At 38.8% G+C, this 16,111-nt stretch overlaps 1 protein-coding gene across 1 annotated transcript in view; it reads left to right on the forward strand.

Annotated features, from left to right (window-relative positions):
- Positions 1 to 10,455: 10,455 nt before the first annotated feature.
- LOC130909066 (gastrula zinc finger protein XlCGF57.1-like) overlaps positions 10,456 to 16,111 on the forward strand; it is a 30,670-nt gene continuing 25,014 nt past the window's right edge. Inside the window, exon 1 of the mRNA XM_057825144.1 lies at positions 10,456 to 10,777. Within this exon, the coding sequence (XP_057681127.1) occupies positions 10,696 to 10,777 (82 nt within the window). The 5' untranslated portion in view covers positions 10,456 to 10,695. The remainder of the gene's footprint in view (positions 10,778 to 16,111) is intronic.

The following is a 16,111-nucleotide window of genomic DNA, read 5'->3' on the forward strand; positions in this document are numbered from 1 at the left end:
GACTCATCAGAGGATGACTTTAGATGACATTTGCTCCTCTTCATTGCTTGTTGTTCAACTTATATTGGGATTTATGTGTACCAATTTATAAATGGTAAGTTAATTAAGTCTTACTCATATTACCTAAAATATTTTATATTAAACTAAAGTTGTTAGGATGCTGGATAGCGATATATAATATTGATGTTAATTCCTCTGGAGTGCCAGTAGAGGGCAGTTTTCTATTGTTTTGCAAAAGATGCAGCTGAGAGAATTTTTGGGGGAAATAAATAAAAGTGTCTCATATGTATCCAACAGTGGAGTTACTATACGATAAAATTTATTTTCAATTATTTCTCTATTTACCTGTATATTATTATTTATTTAATAAATTTATTATGTTTATGTTTTGATTGTTAGTAGTTTTAAATTTTGATGTTGCAAATGTTAGCTAAATGCATTAGCGTTAGCTGTACCGGATGATGTATGGGTTCAGACTACAACACAATCACATCGATGCAAACACCAGACTGGATGTTTGGTTGGCCTATACGCTATATTATTATATTATTTGACGTCGCCTCCATTCTATTCTACTCATATGTTATGTTTCTTGTTGTATCCCCACTCTGATCTAAACTGGGCCTTCTCCAAAAATTGTAGCATTCCATCACCCTGAAGGCTGATTTATGCTTCTGCGTAGCGGTGACGGCAGACCTACGCCATTAACGCAGACCCGATTATGACCCTACGCCATAGCCTGATGTGCACCTCCAAAAAGTCCTGACTACACATCACATCAACGCGCGTGACGTGAACGTCGAAGGACTGTGATTAGTCCGCTCAGACCATTGTTTCCGGTTCAGCACAACAACACCATTTTCAAACATTCGCAAACGACTTCTGTGTTGCCTACGCTTCAACATTTGTATCGACAACATTTGTTGTTTAATATTAATTAGCTGCAGCTTCAAATGCACACGTTCCATCTCCATTGCCATTGCTGTCAATGACCGGTGGAAAATTAAAGGAATTCAACAAGAGTCCCCCAAAACCATACAAAGACAAAGCCACACCAATCTAGTGGTATGGCGGTGAATTACTGTGGAAACCTCACTGGCTGCGACAAACTTTTTCCCCACGTCACACATGAGACCAATGTTTACATTTGGAGTAAATTAGACAGGTGCTTTTTTGCTTCAGTTTTTTTATTTTTTATTTTTATTTTTTTACAAACTCTTACTTCTTCACATTGAAGAACAACATGGACAATTATTTTTCAACCATTGTAAAGTCAAACCCTGATAAACATCAACAAAAAAGCATTGAGCAGACAACCAGGGCGTGAACTGGAAAATCACTGGCATGCAAGCACAATGGAAACGATGCACAGCTGGAAGAGATTGGCCAATCAACCCATGAGCAACCCAGAGCTATAAAAGCAAGGAAAGGAAGATGGCACCCTGGTTTGGCTATTGACACTTGCAGTCCTGTGCAGCTGGAGATGTTGGCAAAATATAATCAGAGAGGCAGCCGGTAAGCAGCAGAATTAAAAGATGAAATGTGCCAGCAGCCAGTGATGGCAAACTGAAGCATCATGAAGCAATGAGGCTTTCCATCAAACTGGTTCGCTCCTGGTAGTGATGGGTCCGTGAGACCTCATGAAGCGTGTCGACACAGTGACACACTGTGTTGACACAGTGTGGATACTGTGTCATTGAATACTGACACCTGCTGGACATAAAAAATCCCTACAGGCAACCCACTTGACAGACTGACACTGAATTGATGACATAGCATGTAAAATCAAATAATTTAAGTCTTTGCATTCATATTGCATTATTCCATATCTTTAAATTATGTGAACATATATTATAATGTGAAAATGTAAGTAATAATGAATGGGTGAATGAGGAATGCCTGTGGACTTTTTGTTCTGATAAAATTTTATTCAAAAACATAGTTTTTTTTTTTTAATGTTTAAAATTTAGTTGGTTACCTTTTTAAAATCAAACAAGCCTGCTGTGGACAACACACTCGCATGGAACCAATGATGCCAGCATGCACAAGAATTTCCAGTTGAAAGAGGTTTGGATAAGATGTCCATTGGCTCAGTTGGGCTTCGGTTCATGTTCGGCTCAGCCATGCATCGTTGCACTTTTGCAATTTCATCTACAGTTGCATTGCCTTCTTGACTCCCCACTTCGTCATCTAAGTGCTACCATAACCCACCAGAAAGAAATTGAAGTGGACAAAAAATAAATTATAGCTTAATTACAGATTTCTAATAAATTACCAAAAAAGTGACTGTGGGAAAGTAAAGGAATGGCTCTATACCTGTGTTTATTTTGGGATTATCAGAAACTTCATTCTCATGCTTGGGCCAGTAATGCTTCAGCATTGAGGAGGTGGAAACTGTTCGTATATGGCAGGTTAGTCATATACAAAGTACAAATGCAACATTTCACCTGCAAAAAAAAAAATAACTTTAATAGTAAAACCGAAAATTTTTGGTCTTGCGCTGCGTTCTGACCAGGATTCGAACCCGAGCGCACTACGCATCGGGGACGAGTGGCGTTCGCTCTGACCACTAAACTAACATGTCAAATACAGGTAAAGGTGAAGGCAAGGCTCCACAAATGACGGACCCGCGTGTACCTGTCACACTAATAAACTCAGATTTACATTAAAATTAATTGTATTTTGAATGGAAGATGACAACTGCATTTTCCCTGTCTTACGTCCATTTCCACAACATGTAGACAACGAGGAAGTAACCGTGAGATGTGGATTGTTTCAGCAGCTCCATCGCGTTGACAGACGCGCTTCCTTTTGAAGCAGTTTGCCGCGTCATGACTGTGTCGACACAGTTCAATGAGTTCATGCATCGGTCACGTGATTTTCTTGTAGCGATACGCGCATCGATGCAGGGGTTGCTCCATGAGCTCGGCGCGCGCGCCGGCGCATTAGTATCACTGGACCCATCACTAGCTCCTGGACCGAAGCATCATGAGGCTTCATTTGCTCTATGGCGCCTTCATGTGGAAAATAAATATCATGACAGACAGAGTGATTAAAATGATACCATGGATTTGATGGGGTCAAAAGGGCAGGGAGTTGTTATGTGAATGAATGTGTGTGTGTTACTTGAAAGTAGAGCCTAGATTGGGCCTAAGAAATCCAGCCCAACCCGGCCCGAGCAATTAACTTAACTTTCAGGTCTAAGCCCAAAAAAAAAAAACCGAAATTGTATTTTTCTATTTGTATCCCCGAGCCCGAAAAAAAGCCGAAATTTTATTTTTTGTGAGGACCCAGAAGGAGGAAATGCAGGGATGCAATGCGTCAGTCAGACCTGGACAGAGCACTGCTTGGAAAATGGTTGCATTTTGTGTGATCACATTTGTGACAACACCTGTGTGCATAATGATAACAAATTAAAGCCTGTCTTTTGTAACAAATTCTCCCAGTTGAACAAGACTGTAAAATGCATATTAAATAAACATTTATATCTTTCATATTTGTGTGTCTGTTCTATCAGGTGGATAGTTCATGCGTCATTTCCTTGGCACAATGCAGCAACAGACATTTATTTTAATCAAGTTGGCAGAAAAGAACGCAATTTTTCTTAATGTTTAAATAGTCTACATATTTTTATCATCATAATAAATGCATGTACACAACGAAATAACGCTGGATAGGTTTGTTAAATATATTTCTGTGTGGGATATTGTGCTCTCATGGACGCACCTCTCTGACAAGGAGAGGAACAGCAGCATATACAAAAATAAACTAAAATACTTTTAAATAACATTCTTTATTTTAATGACTCGCATCAGAACAAACAAAAGAACAACCTGCCTTAAGGAGCACTGAAACAAAACATTTTAAAGAACACCACGAAGTCCTGCTTTGCATAAAGAGGTGCGGCCCTCGAAACAAATGATAATAAAGATGTTTGACGAATATCATATCCATATCGAAATTCGAAAAGGAAATATCAGGATGCAGAGTTGCAGACTCGCGGAGTGCCCCAGAGCCTTCATGTGCGCAAACAATGCACTGGTTTACTGCGGCTCATGTTTGGGATTACCACAGTTTATTTTATTTTATAACAACTATTCCTTAGTTTAACTTCCATATACAAATATACATTTATTCTAAAAAAAAAAAAAAAAAAAAAAAAAAAAAAGTTAGCGAGAAGAAGTCCGACCCGAACGTAAATGAGTGACATTTTGGGCCCGACCCGAGCTCAAGATCTACTGTAGGCTCTACTTGAAAGAATGATTGCTTTATTTTAGACATTGACATATAAAAAAGGAACAAGACACACATTTCATTCATTTTTATTGAGGAAAGCGTTCCTAATTTCCAAAGTTTTTGGCTTTAAAACTGTTTCATTTTTTTAGATAGGATTTCTCCTGCTTTTGAAAATAGTCTTTCGCAAGGGACGGATGAGGCCGGGGTACAATGCCTCAACATATAGATGAAGTGTTCTCTTGGTACCCAAGTTCTTTAGAACAAAGTTTGCACTTCACCTTTTGAAAAATCAGCTAGTAGAAGAAATACATTAAAACGAGGGATATACTGTGTTGTCACAATAATTTACAATATATATTCACACTGGTTATTATAATTTGTACCTTTTTAGGAGGGAACTGCTCAAAATAAGCCCAGGCAGGGGATGTTCTCTTCTTTTTCGATGTTGGACAGTGCGTCCATTGCAAAACGAATCCGATTGAATTTAGGTTTGAAGATGCGAGCTGGGTGTGTCAGTGTCACCTGTCAGCTCATTGTCGTCTCGGTGCGCCATTTCATTTCGAATCACCGGCGAAACTATGTGTTGGCGATGACGTAGGAAGCCCGTCTCGTGAAGCTTCGGACGTAGCAACGTGCCTTCCGAGGCTTCGGGCGTGGCCACAAGCGTAATCAACACATGCCTCGATGCGCGCTTTGCAGATTTTTTTTCCGGTTTGCTCGGCACACGCATCGGAGCCTCGGCACAGTAGGGCACATCACTAGCAGCAGCGGCCATTAGCCACATTGCTTGACTCACCGGTGGAAATGTTTGGACAATTGTAGTATATTGTTTATGGGTAATTTGGGATTTGAGACACTGGTTTGATATTGACATTGACATTTAATGTTTTCTAGCGTTCACTTTTTGTTGTTAATTGTGTTAATTAAAACATTGTAATTTAATGAATTTGTCCTTTTATGGTATAAAAGGTTTAATATTTAAAAAAGTGAGATTTAAACACTGTAATTTGAAATTAGTTATTGACTGTGTGCAATTTAAAGAGTTAATTGACTGTTCTAAAATAGTTGTAGTTTAAGTGCAAGAGATTCAATTCAAATCAATTCAATTCAATTAAATTTGTATAGCCCTCAATCACAACAGAGGTCTCAAAGGGCTTTACAGAGGCAATATGATACACAATTAGAAATGAAGCAACAAAGATGAATAGATACAGTTCAAGTCCTGGGTATCCCCTATCCTTAAGACCCTCCATGCCGGCAAGGAAAAACTCCAAAAACTCCAGAGTCAATTGGGAGAAAAATGAGAAACCTTGGGGAGTACCACAGTCAGGAGAGATCCACTCCCAGGACGGATAGACAGGAACCCCAGAACGGCTAATGGGAATTAGCAAGCGAAATTGTAGTCCGTAAAAATACAGTGGAGTAAAGGAGCAAGAAGAGGTCCCTCTGGTCAGATGAGACGGGGGTAGCAGCGAGGACGTTAATCCAGCCAGGGGTCCGGACAGTCAGGAGGCTGCAGCTGAAAAATAGCCCCTCCCCAGAGATTCAATGTTAATGTTGAATTGTTTAGTCAAATGCAACTGTTGACATTTTCTTTTTGTACTGTTTATTGAAGGTTTTCACCTAATGGAGAAAGGTTTCCACATTGCTCAAATAAAAGAAAAAAGGCACTGCCTCCCAGAGTCGGTATCAGTTCAACGATTCAGCACACTCCTGTTCGTCGTTTGTCCTTGACCGATCACCACTTCTGACCCAGCCTGTCCTGCTTGACCCGATTACACCAGATCGCCAGCCTGACCTACACAACCCGACTGCACCATCTCTCTAGTTCCTGTCCGTTTTCACTGCCTGCCAACACGATGAAATAAAACCTGTTCTGTTTCGCACCTGACATCAACATTTTTTTCTGTACTAGACGGAAATATATGCATTCATAGACTGTAAAGTCATTTTCCCAAATAATACTGTTAAAACACTGTATAAAAATGCAGCATACTGCAGCTCCTCAGTTGCCTGCTCTTTACTGTGAATTCTGGTGATACAGGAATACAGTTTTTCCTGGATTACAGACAATTAAATATTTTTACATTACCAAGACTGTAAAATAAGTCTGGTAATGGCAATCCTGCTGACGGACTTTTATTGTGTTTTCTATAAATACAGGAATCAACAGTTTTCTGGATTACGGACTATTACTGTGAAACATTTTTACATTACCAAGACTGTAGAAGAACAGTTTATAAATGGCAACCCTGATGCCAGCTCTTTACTGTTATTTTACGCTGAAATTTTTTACAGTGTAGGGATAAAACACATGATGCTCAAATGGTCCCCACCAACTTTTAAGCAACCTTATTTGCATTATATGATTCAGTTATGAAAGCATTGCCTTCTTGATTTAGGTGAAAAATGACCGACCTTTAGATGTTTGGGCTTTATAAGAACAAATAGCAATATTACCTAAAAAATAAGTGGACGAATCTGACGCATTAATCTGTTAACCCTTTAACACCGAACGTGTCGGCAGCGACGCGTTTACGCATATCGTCTTTGAAGCTTCGTCACGCTGTAATTACATCACCCACGTGCAGCTGGTTGGTCTCGTTTGAAAGTGCGGAAGTTAATGTCCACACCAGTTTTTATTTGAAGTCAATCAGCCAAGAAAAACGGGAGATAATGTCATTTGAGTTTTATAGTTTTATTGCACTCATAATTATGCATTAAAACGCTGCATGGACCATGTATCCATCTCCATATTTCCATCATTTCTTGTCCTTTTTCAAAACCGAAAGCAGTACAAGAGACGACTTATCCCAAGTGTCATTGTGATGTCAGGAAGGAGGAACCGAATGTGATAATTTTTAATAAATTTCCGAGCGAGGCGCCAACTATTGAAATGGAGGCATGCGAAGCAAGCAACGGCCGGTGTTGTGCCGAAAAATGCACCACACCGGTTTGTTTGAGCGAGCGACTTTGAAACGTGCAGAATGAATCTAAAACTACATTTAGCACAAGCTAATGCATTATTTCATTAACTCAAGGAAGAAGATGAGTCGTATTTGTCGTTGTTTTCCTCTGATGAATCGGCGTCTCGGCGAGTAGAAGTGACAGTAGAGCGCAAACGGCGAAAGAGTAGGCTGTGTGACGTTGTGTGCGACGCAGCTCCCTCCGTGACCTGTTCAAGAAGAAGCTTTATTGAGTGCGCAAAAAAAAAAAAAAAAAAAAAAAAAAAAAAAAAAAAAAAAAAAAAAAAACTTTATTGAGTCGCATAATACCGCAGCTCTCAGTCCCCTCAGACCGGAAATGTCGTCAACCCTTGCGACGAAAAAAAGTTACGTTATTTCACCTCTCGCGAAGAAAACACGCTAAGTGGCCCCACTGAAAAAAGTTTTTAAAAGCGTATGCATGTTTAAAAATGTTAAATAGTTAAACAACACTTGAGGTGAAAATATGAAGTGTTTATTCTGAGTTGAAAAGACCGTACTTATATCTAGTATTCTTAATATAATTTAAATAATGTCGTCCTTTACTTACTGCATGTGACTTTGCTCTACGTATATTGTTTAATACGTACTGATGAATTCAGCAGCGAATTGGCTAATGCTGCTAATGCTTTTTACATCTTTTTTTCCACAATGAACAGTCTTCTTTGTGTAGTTTTCATTATATTGCACTCTTATTTTTCATTATGTACATGCCTGCAATTCGCAGCTCGCTGTTTTTGTTGTTGTATGGTATTGTTGTTTTGCCTTCATTTGTTTTGTCTGGTCCTTTGTGGTTTGAATGTTGTCACATGATCCAAATAGGACAAGGTTGTAATTTTTTCTTGATATTGTTACTCTGCTTAGCTATATATTGTTTCATTATTTTGTTTTTTTTTACTAGCTCCAAGATCACCACCCCATTGGGAAGAAACTAAATCACGACCCCCAAATGGTAGTCTTCCCATGCAGATACAGGGATGTCACACAGATCCAAATGGAAGTAAGTAGCATAAGTAGTAAGTGCAATTCAATGCAGTAGGAGTTCCCAAGCATCCTGCAGATGGAAGAGGATGAGCACGAACTACAATGTCTTGGAGCCATTCAAGTTCTGTTTCAACCATCTGGAAGATTGATTTACCTTTTTTGAGGAGATTGTTGACTAAAGAAAATATCTGGTATATTCTCAATTGGAGTATATTTTACATTTGACAAACTAAAGTACACACTGTGATAGGTCACAGGCGATATTTCAGTCACTAATTAAACCTTTATTGCAGTAGTGTGTATTTTAATTTTGATGTACTGTAACCGTGTTTTTCATTTTGGTAAAATCAGCAGGCTTTAACAAACTGACCGCGCTTAAAGAGTTAATCTCCCGATTTCACCAAATCAATTTAAGGAGCATGGAAATAAATTATTATTTAAATAATAATGAGTGATGCTGAAACCGAAAATAAAAGACGTGCGAAAAGAAAAGTAAACTAGTATTTACGTTCGAATGGACGCTAACTATTACGATAAAACCGGAAGCTCGGAGCTCGAGCGCTCCTTCATGTTGTCATTTCCGGTCTGAGAGCTGCGATATTGCGTCACTTCCTGTCTGCGGGATGGGTACTGAGACGAGCGGCGCAGGGTACTGAGAGAGGCGGGCTGCAGCCAGACTCTTGGGGAGAGAGAGAGAGGGAGAGAGAGAGAGAGGGAGGGAGAATTTTGAATTCAACTACTTGTAAATATTTTTTAAAATACTTTTTTTCAATGTTATATATATTTTTTCTTCACTATAATCTTTTCAATTTTTATGTAGATGTGTGTTCGAGAAGCTTGATTGCATGTACGTATATACTTTTGATAAGGTGATGGGTACAACACCTAACTTCACAGAGATATCTTCCAAACCCTTTTTGTGTTAGATGATATATATATATATATATATATATATATATATATATATATTTGCACTATTTTGCACTCTATAACCTGTTTTGACCATAGTATGTGTAAACGCCTATGACCATACCTGCTGTTTGTGTTGAATTGTCAAACATAAAACTATTCAATCTTATTTTTTTCTATTGAATGTTTACCCTAACAAGTTGAATAAATATTATCAAGCTTCAAAACGGTTGGTCGAGCATGTTTGGTTGTCAATGGGACGTCAACATTACAAATTTTGAAAAAAGATTTTGGGATTTTTTTGTCTTTTTGGGTCCAAAATGTGGATTATAATTGGTCAGTGAAGAAAACAACAGTTTAGACATGAAGTTCAAGGTGTCCTGAAAAAAGGGACCCAATTTGGCCATTGTAAAAAATTTTTTCTTTGAAATATAAAGGCAACATAAAATGCATGCAAATTCGGCCAAAATAGGCTTAGGTGTTAAAGGGTTAACTAGCTTTCACACTCAAAACAAGATGGAGAAAATCATTTGACTAGATTTAAGAAAAAATATCAAATTAAGACTTTATACTGTAAACTTGCAGTGTGAAAGTATAAGTCAATACAGATTTATTTTGCATTAATCATTTAGCCTATGAATTAATTAGGTTGTTACTGGTGAGAAATTTAGCCCTGACAGCCGTTAACCCAATCTGTTTGGTCTTATCAATGTCCCGTCCCCAGCAAAATGTGTACATGCAGGTTATGCTGTTATATCGTCCTTTCCAATATTGAGACCAAACCTACGCCCTTGGTTTGATGCAGTGTTTCTTTGTGTGTGTGTGTGTGTTTTGTGATGTTTTTTGAAGCATCGGCTCGTGACAGCAAGATTTGCTTCAGATTTTGACACCAATCTTTAGAAAAAATGTTCTCACAATGCACTTTGAATTGGTTCTGGAAAATATTGTCAAAGTTGTACTTCTGTGGTGATTTCTATTGTCAAACATGTAATTTAGATGTTTAATAATAATAATGAATAAGTAGACCGTCATATATTAGTAATTCTATTGCTTGAAATGAAAATAATAACACCAGAGGGCGTTGCTGAATGCACTGAATGATTCCTGTGACGAACTACACTTCCCATGATCCTTATAGGAGCAACGTTAACGCTACGATGCCACTGTTGATTTTTTTCCCCGAACATGTAAAAATATAGATTGAATTGTATATGAGAAACATTTTTATCTTGAAAGGAAAGTCTTAATTTGGGCTGTTTTTGTTTTTTAATTATGGAAATAGGCGGGTTTTACGGCTGGAGACTGTCTTTCCCATCATGCAATTCTGGTCGGAAATGCAAACGATCAGGACTGGCCAAGGTGGAACATTTTTTTCTTTGTGCGCGTCTTGTTTTTCCCTCGATTTCGATTACTTAACTAAGCCGAAGCCTCGACGACGTGTCCGGCATCAGCCACTCATACATCAGTCTTCAAGTCTCAGCACTCGTTGAAGTTTTGTAACCTGCTTTAGCCTAGCCTAGCTGGTCAATCGCAAACAAAGCTGCAAGACACGTCGTCAAGCCTTCAGAATTAAATAAGGAAAATGTCCGGGAGAACGACACTGACTCCACCTTGTGGAGTAAAAGAGGAGCCCCCCATGTCATCAACACTCGAATGTGTACAAGGTTGGTTCACGTTCGATTTTACGTATACTATTACTGTGCTTGACAGACAGATACCGGTGTTGTACCGAAATCTGCGATCCATCGGAATCTGTGACGAAGGAGGGCGATGTTGCCAACAGCAACGAGATTAGGAAACGAAGAAAGACTTTTACGCTAATGGCGTAAACTACCATTTGCTACGTAAACGAGGCGATACGCGCGCGCTACAAGTTGCCGAGACTTATTTTCCCTTTCACGGAATAAAATAAACGTCATGATATTTTATCATGACGTTGTCATGAAGAAAATGTCTGCTTCAATAAAATCATATATATTATGAATTTTTGACGTTTCGAAAATTTTTGCTTGAATAGATTAGTTACTTTTGATACTGTGAAATAGTAAGCTGCAATTGCTATTATTCTTCCTGAAGAGGTTATTGTGTAAACATCCCATTCAATGAATTACATTTATTGTATGACTTTTGACATTGTGAAAATGTGTATTCTAATAAATTACATTCCTGTATTGTATTTGTGAGATTATGAAATTATCCGCACTTATAAATTACATTCATTCTATGAGGTTATTACTCTTCCTTACACACTCACGCATTTACAATTTTTAATGTATACAGTGCATCACAAAAGTTTGTACACCCCTCGCATTTCTGCAGATATTTATATCTTTTCATGGGACAACACTGACAAAATGACATTTTGATACAATGAAAAGTAGTCCGTGTGCATCTTATATAATAGAGTTCATTTATTTTCCCCTCAAAGTAACTCAAAATATAGCCATTAATAGTGTATCCAAACCCCCGGCAACATAAGTGAGTACACCCCATAGACACCCCGTAGAAACTACGTACACTCATAAATGTCCAAATTGAGTACTGCGTGTCATTTTCCCTCCGAAATGTCATGTGACTCGTTACAGGAGTGCTGTCAGCATTGCTGCAGAGATTGAAGAGGTGGGGGGGTCAGCCTGTTAGTGCTCAGACCATACGCGGCACTCTACATTAAATTGGTGTGCATGGCTGTCACCCCAGGAGGAAGCCTCTTATGAAGAAAGCCCTCCCGTCTCATTAGACCATAGGAGATGGTTCCAGTAATCCATGTGCTTTGTTGACATGTCTTCAGCAAGCTGTTTGTGGGCTTTCTTGTGTACCGTCTTAAGAAGAGGTTTCCTCCTGGGGTGACAGCCATGCACACTAATTTGATGAAGAGTACGGTGTATGGTCTGAGCACTAACAGGCTGACCCCCCCACCTCTTCAATCCCTGCAGCAATGCTGACAGCACTCCTGTAACGCGTCACATGACATTTTGGAGGGAAAATGACAAGCAGTTCCCAATTTGGACGTAGTTCCCATGCGGTGTACTCACTTTTGTTACCAGGGGTTTAGATATTAATGGCTACATTTTGAGTTATTTTGAGGGGAAAATAAATGAACTCTATTATACTAGTATAAGCTGCACACAGACTACTTTTCATTGTGTCAAAGTGTCATTTTGTCAGTGTTGTCCCATGAAAAGATAGATACACTGTAAGGACAATGATATAAATGTAAATGCGGTAGTTAGTGTGTGATTTCGCTGTATTTTCCTTATGCTATTTCCCAGCCCATCGAAGGCAATTCCTCACTTATTTGACATCCTCTTACCCTCATTTGAACACGTATTTCCTCAAAACGACCTCCAGATAGTATATTTTGATTGTCACGTTTTCTCATAGGTGCAGATGTGGCTGTAGGAAATTGTGATACCTCTTTATTGTGTCTAAGAACAATCAAGTTACTCTTAAAGCTCTTTGCTGATGTTCTGACACCATCCTTAATCTCCCCTACTATATCTCCTCTCAACTGGACCCCCAGAGTATGTACATTTTATCATCATATATTCCGATAGGTCCAGATGTGGCTGTCGGAAATGGTGTAGGGCTGTCCCAAACGACTAATTTCCTCCCGATTAGTCAGCCGACTATTTTTACAATTAGTCGACTAATCTATTTTTTTTTTTTTTTTTTTTTTTTTACTACTTTGATAATGAACTTTTTGTTGAAGCTTATTAATTCACAAAAAACATTTTGGAACACCTAAATTCTTTATTACATATAAATAAATAACATAAATATCAATAATTAATCACAAACAATGAGGTCAAATGCTGCTGGCATTAACTAGTGCCAAAAAAAAAATGTAAACGGAAACACTGAGACTTCACCTCTTTAACAGGAGTCAAAACAATTCTTACTCTTTTTGTGAAAGTTGTCATTGTCTATATTGTTCTAAATGTTAAAATGAATTGCAATGTCCCGGACAACCATTTTCAGAATACTTTGAGTTCAGATGCCTTTTCTGGTGTGCATTCTGCATTTTTGGGGGAGGGGAAAAACTATTCAACTTTTGTTTGTTTTAACCTGAAAATAGATAAAGTAGAGGGCACACAGAAATATTACCACAATTATTTTGAATGAGAGGCGCACATACTCACAGTAACAAAAATTAAATATATAGTATTTTATAGTATACTACTAAATGTGTATACACAATGATACTTTATAATTTAAGTAACTAACATTAGTGCAGTCATGGATTACAGTAAGCGGGCCAGTGCTGTTTCCATATATATTTTTATTATATTATGCATATACAGAATATATGTGTATATTTTCCCCAAGTGGGACCTTCCATGATCCTAATAAATTTAATAATAATTAAAAAAAAAATTATATATATATATATATATTATTTTATTAAATAAAAATGCACGTTGATATGACGAACATAAAGGTAACTTCCATTTTAAAAACTCGTTAGAAAGTTGTATGGATTTACAATCCGCTAGCTTGTTGTTTCTTGTTGTCTTCGAAAATTATACTTGGGTGACGGTGCTTCAAGTGTTCATTCATAGCCGACGTGCTACCGTGGTATGCGAGATCAGCTTAGCAGAGAGTACACACAGTGGCACCCTCCATATTTTCCTTGAAATTATTCCAGGCTCTGGCTATTCTGATCCGCTTTTTTGGCTTTATGCCACTTTCACGTGTCACCAGTTCTGCCCTTTTTGGTAATTGGCGGTTTTTTCAACTCCTCGCCGTAGTGAAGCGTAAACCGGCGATTCACTTGGCTCGTTGTCGTCGGTTCGTCCGATTTCCTCCTCCGGAAGGCGGCGGCGTGCATAACAACACCGAGAGGCGTCAGATGGCTCTTGATGGAAACTTTTATTGACCAAAACAAAAACGTGGGGGATGCAGCCACTGAACTCCGCGCTACCGCGCACTTTCCCAACTCGCCGATGTCGCTCCCTCTCTCTTGCTCGCCCACTTTCTTCCTCTTTGCTCAATCTGACAATGTCGGTCACTTTGAAATAAGAGCTGACCCCTTGGGGGTGCCAGTAACAACCGCTTGCATCGCGAGTGCCCGCCATTCATAACTTTATCCGGATGTAATTTTTAAAAAACCTGTCATTACCCGTCGACGGTATGTTTTGCCCGTCGACGTATTTACGTCATCGATGACGTCGACGACGTCGACTAGTCGGGACAGCTCTAAAATGGTGATACTCCTCTACTGTGTCTAAGAACAATCAAGTCATTCTTAAAGCTCTTTCCTGATCCCCTGACACTATCCCTACTCCCCCCTACCACATCTTGTCTCAATTGAGCCTCCAGAGTCTGTGCATTTTATCATGACATTTTCTGATAGATGCAAATGTGGCTGTCAGAAATTGTGATCCTCCCCAACTGTAGGTGGCGCCGTAACATTGACCCTTGCACTTTTTGCGATAGCCGATTAACCCAATTTTCAGCTCTGGGGTCCAATTGAAAGGAGTTGTACTAGGGAAAGTGGGGGCTGTCATTAGATCAGCAAAGAGCCTTAGAAGTGACTTGATTGATTTTAGACACAATAGGGGAGGATCACAATTTCTGACAGCCACGTCTGCACCTACCAGAACATGTGACAATAAAAATATTACAGGTACACGATAATTATTGGTCCGATAATAGGAATTATGACGTCATCCCAATAGATCCAATAACATTATTAATAGGACCGATAATATACGTATAATTTTTTTGGCACGGTGTTGGCGGTTTGGGATGTGTGTAGGGCTGCAGCTATCGAATATTTCAGTAATTGAGTAATCGATTGAAAATCCTATCGATTAATCAAGTAATCGGATAAAACATTTTTTAGGTAAAGAGCAATTATTAATATACATGAGAAAAAAAGACATTTCATCTAATATTGAAACATTTTCAGTCAATCAATGTCTTTATTTTCGATGTACATTGTTGAAAACAGCCAACAATTGCCTCTCTGATGTGACTAGAATAAAAAAAAAAGACCAATTCACTGCTTTCACTCCAAAAACTTTTAGAGCTTATAAAAACTATATACAGTGGGGAGAACAAGTATTTGATACACTGCCAATGGGTTTTCCCACTGTATATTTCTTACCTAAAAATGCCATTACGCTTGATAAAACACATCACTTAAAAGTTAGGCGTTTTTCCATCGTGTTTCAATTGAATTTCCATTTGTGTCAAGCTATTTTTAAGTTCTAGTTAAGTTTAAAGTTAGTCTAAACTAAGTCCTGATAGGATTTTGAGTTTTTGCAGTGTTCAAAATAAATGTATTGTAACATATCAGGTTATAATATGGCGGGGATATTTGCATGCGTTCCTGAATGCACCGCGTGACGTGCGTTGGTGAGGGAGGTGCGGGAGAGCGAGACACGTGCCTTCCTGTTGTTGTTGTCATTCCACAAGTTCCCAAAAAGATATTATTGCAACCTAACGAAGCGGGTGACTTTGTCAACGTTACAGTATGATACCTGCTGTATTGGAGCACATTACGGGCCAGTGCTACTTGGTGTTTTATCCAGCAATGACGACTGAGCTGAAATTGACAGTTAGCTTTATCATATTTTCATTTTACACCCTCATCACTCTACAGCGCTATGTTTCACTGATTAAATAAAGCCTATATGTAAGACACGTTAGCCACGCATCGACAGTGGTCTTAATAGAAACCTAGCGCTCCGCAGGGTCAATGTTGCGTACGTGAGCGAGTGACAGTAACGTTAATCTTATTAGCGCTTAGAAGTGTACTGCTTTAAGATGGCGGCTGTTTACTAACACCGCTGACTCTGTCATTTCGCATCTAGTTCAACATACAGTACATGTGATATCTATGAGACACATCAGATGCTACCTGCTACCACCGCATCATGCGGGCTAGTTTTTAGCAACGACGGCGTAGTTTGTAGCGACTGTCGGCTGCAGAAAGGTTTTTTATATATTTTTTTTATTGCTTCTTCCTCTACGCACGTCACATCAGCGCGTTG

This window comes from Corythoichthys intestinalis, chromosome 20, assembly GCF_030265065.1.
Source record: "Corythoichthys intestinalis isolate RoL2023-P3 chromosome 20, ASM3026506v1, whole genome shotgun sequence".
Lineage (NCBI taxonomy): Eukaryota > Metazoa > Chordata > Actinopteri > Syngnathiformes > Syngnathidae > Corythoichthys > Corythoichthys intestinalis.